General features: G+C 48.8%; 1 protein-coding gene across 1 annotated transcript in view; it reads left to right on the top strand.

Annotated features, from left to right (window-relative positions):
* LOC121003058 (membrane-spanning 4-domains subfamily A member 4A-like) overlaps positions 1-15,932 on the top strand; it is a 210,344-nt gene that overhangs the window by 132,013 nt on the left and 62,399 nt on the right. The window contains exon 4 of the mRNA XM_040434612.1: positions 6,869-6,925. Coding sequence (XP_040290546.1) covers positions 6,869-6,925 — 57 coding nt within the window. The remainder of the gene's footprint in view (positions 1-6,868; positions 6,926-15,932) is intronic.

Genomic DNA, 15,932 nt, shown 5'->3' with positions numbered 1-15,932 from the left:
ACTCGTGAGGCAAGTAGGCAGGGCCAGGGGTGAGGGTGGAGCGCAGTGGTCACTACCCTTCCCCCTGTGTGTGTGTGGACGTGACCGTTACACCATTAGTTTAGAAATGCTGGCATTCAGGGCCAGAGATCGAGGATGGCTAGGTGGGAATTTACGCTTTCTCTCCAAGGTTTGTGAGATGGAGAGCTGAACGCTTCCGTGTGACATGGTGGAGATGCTTGGTGACAGAGGTGGTGGTGTTGGTGGCACATGCTCTGTTTGCTGGGCAGCAGGTGCCAACATTCCTCCAGAGGCGGAGGAAGAGGCCGAGGCAGCAGCAGAAGAGGGAGCAGGAGGGGCCTGAGCCCTTTCTTGGTTTTGAAGATGCTTACTCCACTGCAGCCCGTGTCTCGCATGTAGATGCCTGGTCATGCAGGTTGTGCTAAGGTTCAGAACGTTCTGAACCTTAGCACAACCTGCATGACCAGGCATCTACATGCGAGACACTGGCTGCAGTGGAGTAAGCACCTTCAAAACCAAGAAAGGGACCAGGCCCCTCCTGCTTCCTCTTCTGCTGCTGCCTCGGCCTCTTCCTCCGCCTGATGGCACAGCTTGCAAACCACTCGGGTCTTGTCGTCAGCACATTGTGTGAAGAAGTGCCATGCCAGGGAACTCCTTGAAGCTGCCTTTGATGTGCTCGGTCCCTGGTGGCGGTGGCCAGTAGCAGGCGAACTGTTTTGGCGACGGCTGCTCTGCTTTTGCACCCTGCTCCCTCTTTTGCTACGCTGTTGGCTCGGTATCACTACTGCCTCTTCCTCCGAACTCTGAAAGTCAGTGGCACGACCTTCATTCCATGTGGGGTCTAGGACCTCATCGTCCCCTGCATTGTCTTCCACCCCGGTATGCGAAAGCCATATTTCTGGCCTAAAATGAACAGTCCCTTATGCACCTATAATCCTAGATGTGCACTATATGAAACAGAGTTGTTGTTTTTTCACCCAGTATGCCCCAGTATGCCCAAGCCGTATTTCTGGCCTAAATGTAACACTCACTTATGCACCTATAATCCTAGATGTGCACTATATGAAACAGAGGTTTTTTATTCACCCAGTATGCCCCAGTATGCCAAAGCCGTATTTCTGGCCTAAATTGAACAGTCACTTATGCAGCGACAATCCTAGATGTGCACTACAGGGAGTGCAGAATTATTAGGCAAGTTGTATTTTTGAGGATTAATTTTATTATTGAACAACAACCATGTTCTCAATGAACCCAAAAAACTAATTAATATCAAAGCTGAATATTTTTGGAAGTAGTTTTTAGTTTGTTTTTAGTTTTAGCTATTTTAGGGGGATATCTGTGTGTGCAGGTGACTATTACTGTGCATAATTATTAGGCAACTTAACAAAAAACAAATATATACCCATTTCAATTATTTATTTTTACCAGTGAAACCAATATAACATCTCAACATTCACAAATATACATTTCTGACATTCATAAACAAAACAAAAACAAATCAGTGACCAATATAGCCAGCTTTCTTTGCAAGGACACTCAAAACCCTGCCATCCATGGATTCTGTCAGTGTTTTGATCTGTTCACCATCAACATTGCGTGCAGCAGCAACCACAGCCTCCCAGACACTGTTCAGAGAGGTGTACTGTTTTCCCTCCTTGTAAATCTCACATTTGATGATGGACCACAGGTTCTCAATGGGGTTCAGATCAGGTGAACAAGGAGTCCATGTCATTAGATTTTCTTCTTTTATACCCTTTCTTGCCAGCCACGCTGTGGAGTACTTGGACGCGTGTGATGGAGCATTGTCCTGCATGAAAATCATGTTTTTCTTGAAGGATGCAGACTTCTTCCTGTACCACTGCTTGAAGAAGGTGTCTTCCAGAAACTGGCAGTAGGACTCGGAGTTGAGCTTGACTCCATCCTCAACCCGAAAAGGCCCCACAAGCTCATCTTTGATGATACCAGCCCAAACCAGTACTCCACCTCCACCTTGCTGGCATCTGAGTCGGACTGGAGCTCTCTGCCCTTTACCAATCCAGCCACGGGCCCATCCATATGGCCCATCAAGACTCACTCTCATTTCATCAGTCCATAAAACCTTAGAAAAATCAGTCTTGAGATATTTCTTGGCCCAGTCTTGACGTTTCACCTTGTGTGTCTTGTTCAGTGGTGGTCGTCTTTCAGCCTTTCTTACCTTGGCCATGTCTCTGAGTATTGCACACCTTGTGCTTTTGGGCACTCCAGTGATGTTGCAGCTCTGAAATATGGCCAAACTGGTGGCAAGTGTCATCTTGGCAGCTGCACGCTTGACTTTTCTCAGTTCATGGGCAGTTATTTTGCGCCTTGGTTTTTCCACACGCTTCTTGCGACCCTGTTGACTATTTTGAATGAAACGCTTGATTGTTCGATGATCACGCTTCAGAAGCTTTGCAATTTTAAGAGTGCTGCATCCCTTTGCAAGATATCTCACTATTTTTGACTTTTCTGAGCCTGTCAAGTCCTTCTTTTGACCCATTTTGCCAAAGGAAAGGAAGTTGCCTAATAATTATGCACACCTGATATAGGGTGTTGATGTCATTAGACCACACCCCTTCTCATTACAGAGATGCACATCACCTAATATGCTTAATTGGTAGTAGGCTTTCGAGCCTATACAGCTTGGAGTAAGACAACATGCATAAAGAGGATGATGTGGTCAAAATACTCATTTGCCTAATAATTCTGCACTCCCTGTATATAAAACAGAGGTTTTTTTTAACCCCAGTGTCTCAGAGCAGTATTTCTGGACTTGCAGACATGCAGATATCCTGTGCTGGTGCACTATCGTTGCATAAAATGGCTGCCGATTATGTATTGACTAACTGAAGGAAAAAAAGTTCGTTTTCAGTAGTAGTTGGCTCAGGGCAGGCTTAAAACAATTGTGCACCGCACCCACAAAACACATTTGCTGTAGATCGCTGAGTAAAGAAGCAGTTCTTCATAAGATTCCTCCCTGATCTCTCCCTCACAGCAGCTGCACCCTATCACTACACTAATCGGAGCAGAGTGACGGGCGGCGCTATGTGACTCCAGCTTAAATAGAGGCTGGGTCACATGCTGCAGTTGGCCAACATCAATCAGGGTTTCCGCCAGCACCTACGTTAGTGGCTCTAACCCCCACTTCTCCTCCTCCGCCTCCTCCTCCACCTCTGAATTATCCGCGTAAGTCAGTCATCAGTTGGTAGCTGGTAGCAGTGTAGCACTGCAGTGGGGAAGCGGCAACAGGCCGTGCTGAAGCTGATATGCTTAGGGGACAAACAGCACACCGCCGCAGAGCTGTGGCAGGGGATTAGAGACCAGACTGAGCTATGGCTCTCACCACTCAACCTACAACCAGGCATGGTTGCGTCTGATAATGGCCATAACTTGGTGGCGGCTTTGGAGCTCGGCAAGCTCAGACACATCCCATGCCTAGCCTAGCCCACGTGTTCAACCTTGTGGTTCAGCGGTTTCTCAAAACCTACCCCATATGGCCTGAGCTACTGGTGAAGGTGCGCTGCATGTGTGCACATTTCCGCAAGTCACCGACAGCTTCGGCCGGTCTGTCAACGCTGCAGCAGCGCTTGAAATTGCCAGCTCTCCGGCTGTTGTGTGACTCGATCACATGATGGAATTCGACGTTTCACATGTTGGCCAGCCTTTGTAAGCAGCAGAGGGCAGTAGTGGAATACCAGCTGCAACATGGTCGTCGCCTTTCCAGTCAGCTTCCGCTATTCACAAGCGAGGAGTGGGCATGGATGTATGACCTCTGTGAGGTTTTAAGAAACTTTAAGGAATCAACACAGATGTAAGTGGCGATAACGCTTTTATCAGCGTAACCATCCCACTTCTGTGTCTACTCAAATGCTCGCTGCTCACAATTAAGGACGACGCTTAGCATGTGGAAGAGGTGGAAATGGGGGAAGACATTACACAGGGTGATAGCCAGACCACCCTCAGTTCATTTTCTCAGTGCGAATTGGACAATGAAGAGGAGGAGGAGCAGGAGATGGTTGCCTCCGCTACAGAGGGTAGTACCCATGGAAGTTTAATTCCATCTGTTCAGCGTGGGTTGGCAGAAAAGGAGGAAGAGGATGAGGAGATTGAGAGTGATCCTCCTGATGACGACAGCGAAGTCTTGCCTGTTGGTACTCTGGCACACATGGCTCACTTCATGTTAGGCTGCCTTTCTCGCGACCTGCGCATTATAAGCATTTTAGACAACACCGATTACTGGTTGTTCACCCTTCTCGACTCCTGCTACAAAGAGAACTTCTTATTTCTCATTCCTCTGGTGAAGAGGACAAGCAAAATGGTGCAATACCAGAAGATCCTTGTTGAAAATTTGCTCCAAAAATTTCCATCTGACAACTCTGGCGGCACAGTCCGTAGTTCCTTGGCCAACCAAGGAAGGGAGACAAGGGGAACACATAGCAGTTCCAACAGAGGCAGGGCAGCACTCTCCAAAGCCTGGGACAGTTTCATGAAACCCCGCCAGCACCCTCACCTTGATGCGTGGCCTAGTGTCACAAGGAGAGAAAATTTTTGGAAGATGGTGAAGGAGTACATAGCAGACCGTGTCAGCATCCTCAATAATCCCTCAGTGCCTTACAACTACTGGGTGTCAAAGCTGGACACGTGGCACGAACTGGTGCTCTACGCCTTGGAGGTGCTGGCCTGCCCTGCCGCCAGCGTTTTGTTGGAGCGGGTATTTAGTGCTGCTGGGGGCATAATAACTGATAAGCACATCCGCCTGTAACCTGAAAATGCTGACAGGTTGACTCTTATAAAAATGAACAAGACCTGGATTGTCCATGACTTCTCGACTCCACCAGAGGAAAGTGTCTGAACATAAAGGCACTTTAAATGTATTGTTTATAATGTACTGAATACACTGTATTCCCATGCACCCCTTCCAACACAAACAAGGGTATATGGTTGAATCTTCCTTTTCTCGTCCTCCTCCTTTTCCATTATATCAACATGCTTATTCGTCACATATCATGCCCTCGTATATATGCCCTTCGCCTATAATTTTTTACAGGGTCAGCTCATATGCAGGCCCTCGCATATAATTCTTTAGAGGTCAGCTGAGCTGCAGGCCCTCGCATATAATTTTTTAGAGGGTCAGGTCAGCTGCAGGCCCTCGCATATAATTTTTTACAGGGTCAGCTCACCAGCAGGCCCTCACCTACAATATTTTAGAGGGTCAGCTCACCTTCAGGCTCTTGCATATAATTTTTTCGAGGGTCATCTCACCAGCATGCCTACACCTACAATCTTTTACTGGGTAAGCTCACCAGCAGGCCCACACATAAAATCTTTTGCAGGGTCAGCTCACCAGGAGGCCCGCACCTCAAATCTTTTACAGGGTCAGCTCACCCGCAGGCTTGCACCTCAAATCTTTTACAGGGTCAGCTCACCTGAAGGCCCTCACATTAAATTTTTTAGAGGGTCAGCTCACCTGCAGACCCGCACCTCAAATCTTCTAGAGGGTCAGCTCACCAGCAGGCCCGCACCTCAAATCTTTTACAGGGTCAGCTCACCTGAAGGCCCTCGCATTTAATTTTTTAGAGGGTCAGCTAACCTGCATGCCCTCGCATATAATGTGTTGCAGGGTCAGCTCATCTGAAGGCCCTTGCATATAATTTTTTACAGGGTCAGCTTACCAGCAGGCCTTGATCTACAATCTTTTACATGGTCAGCTCACCAGCAGGCCCGCACCTAAAATATTTTACAGGGTCAGCTCACCTGCAGGCCCTCACCTAATTATACCTAATAGGTCATTTGCGCGCATGCTTCCTTGCTTCTTGGATGTGGTAGCCATAGCTGTTTCTCAGGCTCCCTCTTCGGAATCGAACCACGATTCCCCCATCACCCATGGTCTACATGGTTTGGGCTGAAAATAACATCGAAAGTTGATAGGGCAGACATCTGAATGGATAGTCGCCGTCACGGGGATGTGCGTTCGTCTCCATGTTATCTAGAGTCACCAAAGCGGCAGCAGGCCCTCGGCCATAATGTTTTAGATGGTCAGATCAGCAGGCCCTTGCTACAAATGTTTTTGAGGGTCACTAGCAGGTGATCAATCAGGTCATCAATTTTCAAGGCTGTGTATGATGCCCTGCTTTATGTGTAACAAAGGGTGTATTGGAGTGCCGGTTCCTTGTAATTTTTGGCAGCCCTTTCACTTAGTGCATAAGCTTTATGAGTGTAGGAGTCCCACTACATGAACAATTGTAGCACAATGTGAATGAGGCTCTCCTTTATGTGATATACAGGTTGTATCAGAGTGCCTGTTCTTTGTAATTTTTGGCAGCACTTGCACTTTATATACAAATAAATATACAGGAAAGAATGTTTCCTAACAATTTTTCCTCTAAAATAGATTTTTTTTTTGTGTGCGTATTTTTGTCTGTAAAAGTGGCATACTATTCAGACAACATCGTTCCCAGCAGCGACCTGCGAGTACAAGATGCATCCAGACATCCCCCCATGCTGTTCCAGAACCATTTCAGTGGTGTTTCCATCAATTTCTGACTGTTTCCTATGAACCAGGCACCCTGCCCTCTTCAGAGCAGGGGGTACCTGGTTTACTGCTCGGGTTCTCCCATTGACTTCTATTATACTCGGGTGCTCGGTCGAACATCCCGATGTGTTCAGCCCGAGCCCTTCGAGCACCCGAGCACCGTAGTTAACACTAGTTAAGAGTTTATTTACATATATTGGGACACCAGTTTTTGTAGAATGTGATGTTGGTTTTTGATAATTCTTTATACTCTTTTGTTCTGGCCATATTGAACAGATGTAAACTTATCTAATGATTTTAACTAGAAGTTTTTTTTTACAGTACATTATCGCAGGAGCTCTGACCATTGCGGCTCAATCTAAACCTAACGTCTGCTTGGTGAGTAACTTGATAAAGATTATGCATAGACAATGTCAACTGATCCAAGTCAGGGTAGTAATTATTATTCTGTTCCCTCTGGACCATTGATGATCATTTGGTGGTTTTTATTGAGCAGTGTCCACAGTGAAAGTTTTCTTACCCAGGGTGAACTTACAGTGAGAGCTCCAATTTTAAAACACTAAAGGGGCATTTTTAAGGTAGTGATTTATACACAGGAGCGTAACCACTGCTGCAGTAGCTGCTATGGGGCCCACAGTGGCAGGCAGGTCCAGACCATAATGCATATCTCCCAACTTTCTAAATAAACAAAAAGGGACACATCGTACGCGGCAAATTTCTTCCACACTTTTTCCAACTTGCAGAATAACAGGCGCCTCTAACTTCGCTCAAAACACAACTATGCACCTAATCCCAACCAGTCCTCTTAATACCCCCACATAGTAATTATTCCCCCTACATGCCACCTAACAGTATTTATGCCCACAATGTGCCCCCTCACAGAATTATGCCCAGCTGTTCCCCCATTAATATGTCCAGAAGTGGCCCCAGTAATATGACCAGCTGTTCCCACAATATTATGCCCAGCAGTGCCCCCAGAAATATGTATAGCTGTGCCCCCAGTAATATGCCCAGCTGTGCCCTCAGTAATATGTCCAGCTGTGCCCCCAGTAATATGACCTGTTTTGTACCCCCTATTAATATGCCCTGCTGTGCCCCCAGTAATATGCTCTGTTATGTGCCCCCAGTAATATGCCCAGCTGTGCCTCCAGTAATATGCCCAGTCATGTGCCTCCAGTAATATGCCCAGCTGTGTCCCCAGTAATATGCCCAGCTATGCCCCCAGAAATATGTCCAGCTGTGCCCCCAGTAATATGCCCAGTTATGTGCCACCTGTAATATGCCCAGCTGTGCCCCAGGTAATATGCCCAGTTATGTGCCCCCAGTAAAATGCCCAGCTGTTCCCCCAGTAGCATGTCCAGTTATGTGCCTCCAGTAATATGTTCAGTTATGTTATGTGCCCCCAGTAATATGCCCAGTTGTGCCCCTAGTAATATGTCAAGCTATGCCCCCAGTAATATGTCCAGCTGTGCCCCAAGTAATATGCCCAGCTGTGCCCCAAGTAATATGCCCAGTTATGTGCCTCCAGTAATATGCCCATCTGTGCCCACAGTAATATGCCCAGCTGTGCCCCCAGTAATATACCCATCTGTGCCCCCAGTAATATGCCCAGCTGTTCCCCCCATAATATGTCCAGTTATGTGCCCCCAGTGATATGTCCAGCTGTGCCCCCAGTAATATGCCCTGTTATGTCCCCCCAGTAATATGCCCTGTTATGTCCCCCCAGTAATATACCCAGCTGTGCCCCCAGTAATATGCCCCTCACAATGTGCCCCTAACATAAAGTAAAAAAGATCAACACCACATACTCACCTTGTTCCTAGCAGCAGCAGTAGGACATCGGCTGCTCTGGTCTGTGGAAGAGGCGGAGACGAGGCTGACTACGGGCCGCCCCCGCACAGACAAGATGTGTGGAGAGCCGCCAGGGGGGAGGAATGATGAAGCAGGGAGCTGATGCCTGCTTCATCATAATACACAGGCAACTGTATCTGCTTCCTATGGAAATCGGGACACCTGCCAGAAAGTGGGACATAGCTCCCTCGTACCGCGACAGTGAGACAGCAACTGCAATCCGGGACTGTCCTGACGGATCCGGGACGGTTGGGAGGTATGCTGTCTGTTATCCATTACAGCTGGGTGTCAGGCCCTGACTAGCAATATGGCAAGCGGCCCGGGCCTGTGCTTGTTAAACTAGCTGAGTAAGGGTGCCTTCACACATGGCAGATTTTGTGGCAGAAAATTCTGTGACTGAAAATCAGTTCCATTCATTTGAGCACATGAATTTCTGCAAGCCCCATTAAGGTGAATGGAACTGATTTTCAGTCACATCATTTTCTGCCACAAAATCTGCCATGTGTGAAGGCACCCTAAAGGCATTGCGAGTGGTAGACGCTCATAAGGTCCTGATGCTAGCATCAGGAAGACAAGTTATGCAGGTCTCAAAGCCAGTGCCATCTATCTCTTAATGTTGGTGCGCTGCTCCACCTCATGCGGCTCCACTCCAGACAGGTACTTGGGACGCAAACAGTGATATGGGCTGGCTATGGTAAGAGGCTATTGAGAAAGACATGCTGTGAGCCCATACAATATAATCCACCATACAATCCCCCTATATAATATACCCCCATCATACAATATAACTATCCAGACCATTATCATATAGGCCCCATAACCCTCCATACATTATAACCCCCTATACATTATAAGTTTTCATTACTGCTGGAGCATCATTTGTACAGATAATTTCTTGAACAGCTGAGCCCAGGTTTGTCCTCCAGCAGCTCATGGATGGCTGGGGAGAGGCAGAGCGTGGACCTGTGCCTGCTGTTCCATGCCCTGAGTAAGAGGGCACTGCATCTGAGGAACACGGACAAGGACAAGATAGTGCACAGTACAACTCACATGTTCTGTATGTTGGGGCTGAGGGAGTTGTATTGTGTACTGTGAGGGGACATGTACGTATTGTGGGGTTTCGCTCTTGTAGATAGGGTAAGCGGGCGCAGTACAGAGGCAAAATACAAGTTCTTAACTTGTGTTTATTCAAACTTGAAGGCAATTGCACAAAATAGTACGTAACTTTGCAGTCTTGGTGTTAATTTACATACAATGGAAAGTTCATATAACACAAGTCACCTTGCTGGCAGTTCTGCCTCCAGTAGTCCACAGCAGGCATTAGGGGGCCTTTTTCTTCCAGCACGGCACAAGGCCTCAGATCCCCAAAACAGAGACATCTCTGCTGAGCCCAGCTGCCTATTTAAGGACAGCCAGGTGCTGCCAAAACCCGGATCGGCACTTAAACTCCAGTCCGGTATATGACCTCACCTGGCTGGAAACCAGCCCAGCCACACATGCTGGGAGGAAAATACCTGCCTTGCCAGACACAACCCCTCATTATGTCACATACCCCCCTTTGTTCAACACTGAGGGGGTGGACACACGCCAGACAATGCACCCGGGACAGGACATCTGTGTTTCCCTGGAACCGGCCTGCTCTGTGTTCTACAAAGAACTTAAAGTTCTGCAGAGACAAAAACCATCTGGTGACCAGGGCATTCCTGTCTTTGGCCTGGCTCATCAACTTGAGAAGGGAGTGGTCGGTCACCAGGCAGAATTTTCTCCCCAACAAATAGTAGTGGAGAGACTCGAGTGCCCACTTGATAGCCAGGCACTCTCTCTCCACTATACTGTACCTGATTTTGGCTAGGGTGAGCTTGTGGCTTAGGAAGACAATGGGATGCTCCTCCCCGTTGACTTCCTGAGACAGTACAGCACAGAGGCCTACTTCGGAGGCATCCGTTTGTACCACCAACTCCCTCTTGAAGTTGGGCGTAACCAAAACAGATGACCCACACAGGGCCGACTTCAAAGCGGCAAAAGCCTCTTCTGCCGATCATCCCAGCGAACCATCACTGATTTTCGTCCCTTCAAGAGCCCTGTCAAGGGCGTGGCTAGAGTAGCAAAGTGGTGAACCAACCTCATATAATAGCCCACCATTCCCAGGAATGACTTTACTTGCCTAGTGGTGACAGGTAGGGGAGAATTCCGTATCGCCTCTATTTTGGTCACTTGGGGTTTGGTGACTCCACGCCCAATGACATACCCCAGGTACTTAGTCTCTTCTAACCCTATCGCACATTTTTTTGTGTTAGCGGTTAGGCCATCTTTCTGAAGGGAGTCCACTAAAGCCTGCACTTTGGGTAGGTGACTTTCCCAGTCGGTACTGTGGATGACAATATCGTCCAGGTAAGCCGAAGCGCATCGACGATGTGGACGAAGCACAATGGCCATTAGTTGCTTAAAAGTGGTGGGGGCGCCATGCAGACCAAAGGGTAAGATACAGCCCCTCAGGCGTGATGAAGGAAGTTTTCTCTTTGGCAGCCTCCATTAAGGGCGCCTGCCAGTACCATTTAGTGAGGTCCAAAACAGAAAAATACCGGGCTTGTCCTAAACTCTCGATGAGCTCATCCACCCGGGGCATGGGATACGCATCGAATTTGGAAACCTCGTTAAGTTTTCCAAAGTCGTTACAAAACCGCAATGTCCCGTCCGGCTTGGGTATCAATACTATAGGACTGGCCACTCACTTTTTGACTCCTTAATGACGTCTAGCTGCAACATTAGCTGCCCCTCCTCCGACTCTGGGCTTGCTGAGCTGCCTCCATATGTTATCGAAGGGCGAGAACCCAGTAGAGGCCTGAGGTACCTCTCGCACTGCGAACATGAGATAGGGCAGAAGGAGGTCCCAGTCCTTCCCATCTTTAGACACTACCTTTTCAACATATTTTTTAATGTTTGGTTAAACCGTTCTACCAGACAGTCCGTTTTATGTGCAGCAACTTACAGAGTTCCCTAATCATCACCTTGGACATAAAAGGGGTCCCTTGGTCGGTCAGAACCTCTTTAGGTAGTCCCACTTGAGAAAACATCTCCATTAACTCCTTAGCTATGAGCTTGGCCAAGGTATGTCGCAGTGACACCGCCTCCGGGTACCGAGTGGCGTAGTCTAGAATGACTAAGATTTGTTGATGCCCTCTGACGGACTTCGGTACTGGCCTATGAGGTCCATAGCTATTCGGTCAAACGGTACTTTGATAATCGGGAGAGGTACTAGGGGACTACGGAAATGTGGCTGGGTGCTAGTTATCTGGCACGTCGGGCAAGACTTACAAAACTCTTCCACTTCTTTGAATATGCTGGGCCAGTATAACTGCTGTAGAATATGATCCTGAGTTTTCTGCAGCTCCAGGTGACCCCGAGAACGCGTTGGTTGGCTAGATCTAACATAAGCTTGCGATAAGCCTTGGGGACCACCAACTGTTCAATAGGCTCACCCTGTAGTTGGCTTACCCGATACAACATATCCTGATGAACCACAAAACAGGGAAACACTGACTCTGTCCCAGGTTGTTGTGGTTCACCATCTACTATTAACACATTTTCCCAAGCGTGGGATAGGTTTGGATCCTGACATTGGGCGGTACCAAAATTATCCCCGAAGACATTGAGGTCTGCCAATTCAGGACCCGGCGGCAAGTCCTCCACGTCTCCCACCATCACACTTAGCGGGATTGTCTCTCCCTCTTCCACCGAAGTGGTGAACACCACTACCGCTTCCCCTTCAATATCAGGTTCCCAGGGTTTTGGTCTCCCCCCCTGAGCCGGGCCACTCTGCTAGGGTTACCCCTGTCTCATGGGTATCAGTCACTCTCATAGTAGGCCACAATGCCTGGAAGCCCAGGAAGTCTATCCCTATTATAAGTTAGTAGTGTAAATTTGGGGCAACTGCCACTTTGTGAGTCCATCTGCCAGCCCCTGTGGTTAGAGACACCAGGGCGGTGGGATAGTCTTTTAAGTCTCCATGGATGCACATGACCCCGACATTCCGGCCAGTATACTCTGCTGACCGTACCAGGGGAGCCCTTACTAGGGACACCAGACTCCCTGAGTCCAGCAGCGCCTCCGCTGGAGTGTCTCCTACCTCTACCTGACACAGGTGGTTTAGAGTTTTTTGGGTACCTGCTGCACACAGCTTCCTGGCATATAGCGACTGACGGTAGCCATAGTTAGTATCCATGGGTTCCACTTGATGGGGACAGTCAGCTCTTACATGGCCCGGCTCCTGACAATGCCAGCAGACTATCGGAGCCAGGTCCGTAGAGGGTACACCCCGGGTGGGTTTAGTTGGTACAAGTCGCCGGGTCTGGGATGGAGATTTATGGAGTTTGACTGCCCCCCTCCCAAAAGAACCCCCTTTAACAGTCTTAGTAGCCTTGTAGCACAACATCAGGTCTACCTAGGGCGTTGCCAGGAGACACCTGGCCGATCCAGTGTTGGAGAGGGGGTGGGAGAGCCCTCCAGAACATATCAGCCGATAGTCTATCCAGCATAGCCGTGGGACCTTTTGCAAGAGGTGGATTAAGTCATAATACTGGGTCCTCACAAGTCCAGCCGGCTAAAACCCCCACTGATGTACCCGCTGGGCCCGGACCAACGCATTCACCTCTAGTCTTGCCAAAATCTCACCCTTTACTTTTTGATAGTCGGCCGCTTGATCGTCCGGCAAGTCGAAATACACGCGCTGGGAATCGGATGCCAGGAATGGAGCGACGACCTCAGCTTACTGGTCACGGGATAGCTTTTCCCTGATGGCCTCTTTCTCGTACATCGCCAGGTAGGTTTCGATGTTGACTGCGGGGGTCATCTTAGGAATTGCGGCACGGACTGCTTTCCGGGCATTGTGGACTCTTGGGGTTGCTCCTGCTGTCTGCAAAGCCATCACGTGTTGTAGCAGCAACTGGTTAGCCTCCTGCTGCTGCTTATTAGCCTCGCGTTGCTGCAGGTTTGTCTCTCGCTGCTGCATATTAGCCTCCATGAGGGCCTTCACAACAGCCTCTATTTTGTCGCACTGGTTGTAATACAGCTGGTTTAATGTACGACATACAACCGTGCCTGAAAAATGCAGAAACCAAAAGTATCGGCATTCACGCCAGCCTCACTGCTCTTGCCGTATCCTCCACCAATTGTGGGGTTTCGCTCTGGTAGATAGGATAAGCGGGCGCAGTACAGAGGCAAAATACAAGCTCTTAACTGAAAACGTTCTCAGTTCTGCCTCCAGTAGTCCACAGCAAACTTGAGGGGGCCTGTTTCTCCAGCATGCGTCTCTCAGCCCTCCAGCAGGCACAAAGCCTCAGATCCCAAAAACAGAGACATCTCTGCTGAGCCCAGCTGCATATTTAAGGACAGCCAGGTGCTGCCAAAACCCGGACCTCACCTGGCTGGAAACCAGCCCAGCTGCACATGCTGGGAGGTAAATACCTGCCTTGCCAGACTACCCCTCACTGTGTCAGAGTGTAAATACTGCCCTATCAGCACTGAGTACACTGCAGGTGTATGACTATATACTACCCTACCAGGACAGAGCACACTAGTGGTGTATAACTATATATTGCCTTCTCAGCACTGAGCATACTGCAGGCGTGCGTGTGTGTATATACTGCCCTACCAGCATGGAGCATACTGGAGGTGTATGATTACTGTATATAGTGCTCTACCAGCACAGAGCACACTAGTGGTGTATAGCTATATACTGCCCTACCAGCACAGTGTTCCATTATACATTATGAGGCACTAGGACTGTTACATTATACACTGGGGACAGTGAGATGTGCTCCATTCATCAGGGAAATGGGTCTAGGTAAGAATTAATGTTTTTATTTTATTTACATCACATGGGTTTCATTAATGTAAGGGGGAGGATTACTAAGTGAGGGCAATAATGGGGGTATTACTGCGTGGGTCCACTAAAGGGGAGCATTACTGTTTGTGAGCACTAAGGGGGCAAAACTACTATGTGGGGCCACTCAGGAGGCATAACTGAGTGCATGGAAGGTTGTATGATAAGCGTGGGCGGTCTTGACTAGCTGCGGGAGGGGAGTAGATATGAAGTTGCTCAATTGGGTGGGGAGGGGGAAATTACTGGTCCTGTTGAAAATTTGCTAGGAAGTCCAGCCTTTTCTAGTTACGTCCCTAGATGAGGAGCAGAATGACGCAGAAGAAATATAGTAGCATTACGCATCTCGCCAATGTTCCTCCTCTGGCATTCCGATGTTAACTGAATTTCTGCTGGTCTCCACTCTCTGGTCTCAGCTTGACACACAGGAAACAGCAGGAGATGCCTGCTCAGTTAATCCCTTGCTGAGGCTGGTCACCATTAGCATACTTACCAATGTTTCCGTTGGTAAAATCGGGCATGTAAGCCCCGCCCCCTGGGACCACCCTAATCCTGTCCTGGAAAATCCATTTATGGGCATGTTTGTGGTAGTCCCGTCCATCGCTAATTTGCCTGGACTGTCTCTGAAAATCAGGGACAGTCCCAGCAAATTTGCGACAGTTGGCAACTATGCATTAAGGTAGCCACTTTCATAGCCCCAAAAAAGGGGACATTCTAGGCCATGACCCTTGCCTAAGACCTCACCAGCCACCCAACTAAGCCATGTCCCTCGCACAGTAACTGGAAGTAACTTAGTATGTTAATCCTGCCTGGCCTGCTACTGCTCTCTGGTTTGGACCCCCCCTCGTGTGCAAACACAAAACAGCCCGTGCTGTACTTGGTATTGCAGTTTCACTTTAATGGTGCTGAGCTGCAGAAAAGCCTTAGGCTACTTTCACACTTGCGGTAGCCTTTCCGGTGCTACTACTAGTCCACCGTCCTGCCGGAAGAATACTCTGGCCCCATTCACTAAAATGGGGGCGGGCCAGAGGTCCGGCCATAGCACAGCAAATAAGCCGAGAGACGGACGGACAAAAACCGTAGCATATTGTAGTTTTTGTCCGGCCGCCTCTCGGTGTTTGCCATGCTGCGGCCAGACCTCTGGCCCACCCTCATTATAGGGCGCGGAGAGGACTTCCGGCAGCACGGTGGACTAGTAGTAGCACGGATCCGGCAGGCTGTTTCCCCGCTGGAACAGCCTGCCGGAAAGGGCTACCGCAAGTGTGAAAGTAGCCTTAGATGATGAATGGATGTGGTATCACAGGCCAGAGCAAGAGGGCTCAGCACTTGCCCGAGGGCCAGAGTTCCTCTCAATTGCTAATCATCAGAGATGCCTGGAGTCAAACCCCCACCTATCCAATTAACCGAGGAAAGGTCATCAATATTTAAGTCCTGGAAAACTCCTTCAAGGTAACAACCCCTTATAGCAGTGATGGCGAACCTATGGCACGGGTGCCAGAGGCGGCACTCAGAGCCCTCTCTGTGGGCACCCGCACCCTGGAGAAAGTCTATGGTGTACCAATATGCCATAGAATTTGCCTGCCATTTAATAGTGCAGGACATGCTATGAACAGCACAGGCAGCACATTGAATGTAGGCAGGTTATTATAGCTTTTA

This window comes from Bufo bufo, chromosome 6 (assembly GCF_905171765.1).
Source record: "Bufo bufo chromosome 6, aBufBuf1.1, whole genome shotgun sequence".
Lineage (NCBI taxonomy): Eukaryota > Metazoa > Chordata > Amphibia > Anura > Bufonidae > Bufo > Bufo bufo.
The sequence above is the reverse complement of the archived record's forward strand: the minus strand, read 5'-3'. Positions and strand labels throughout refer to the sequence as shown.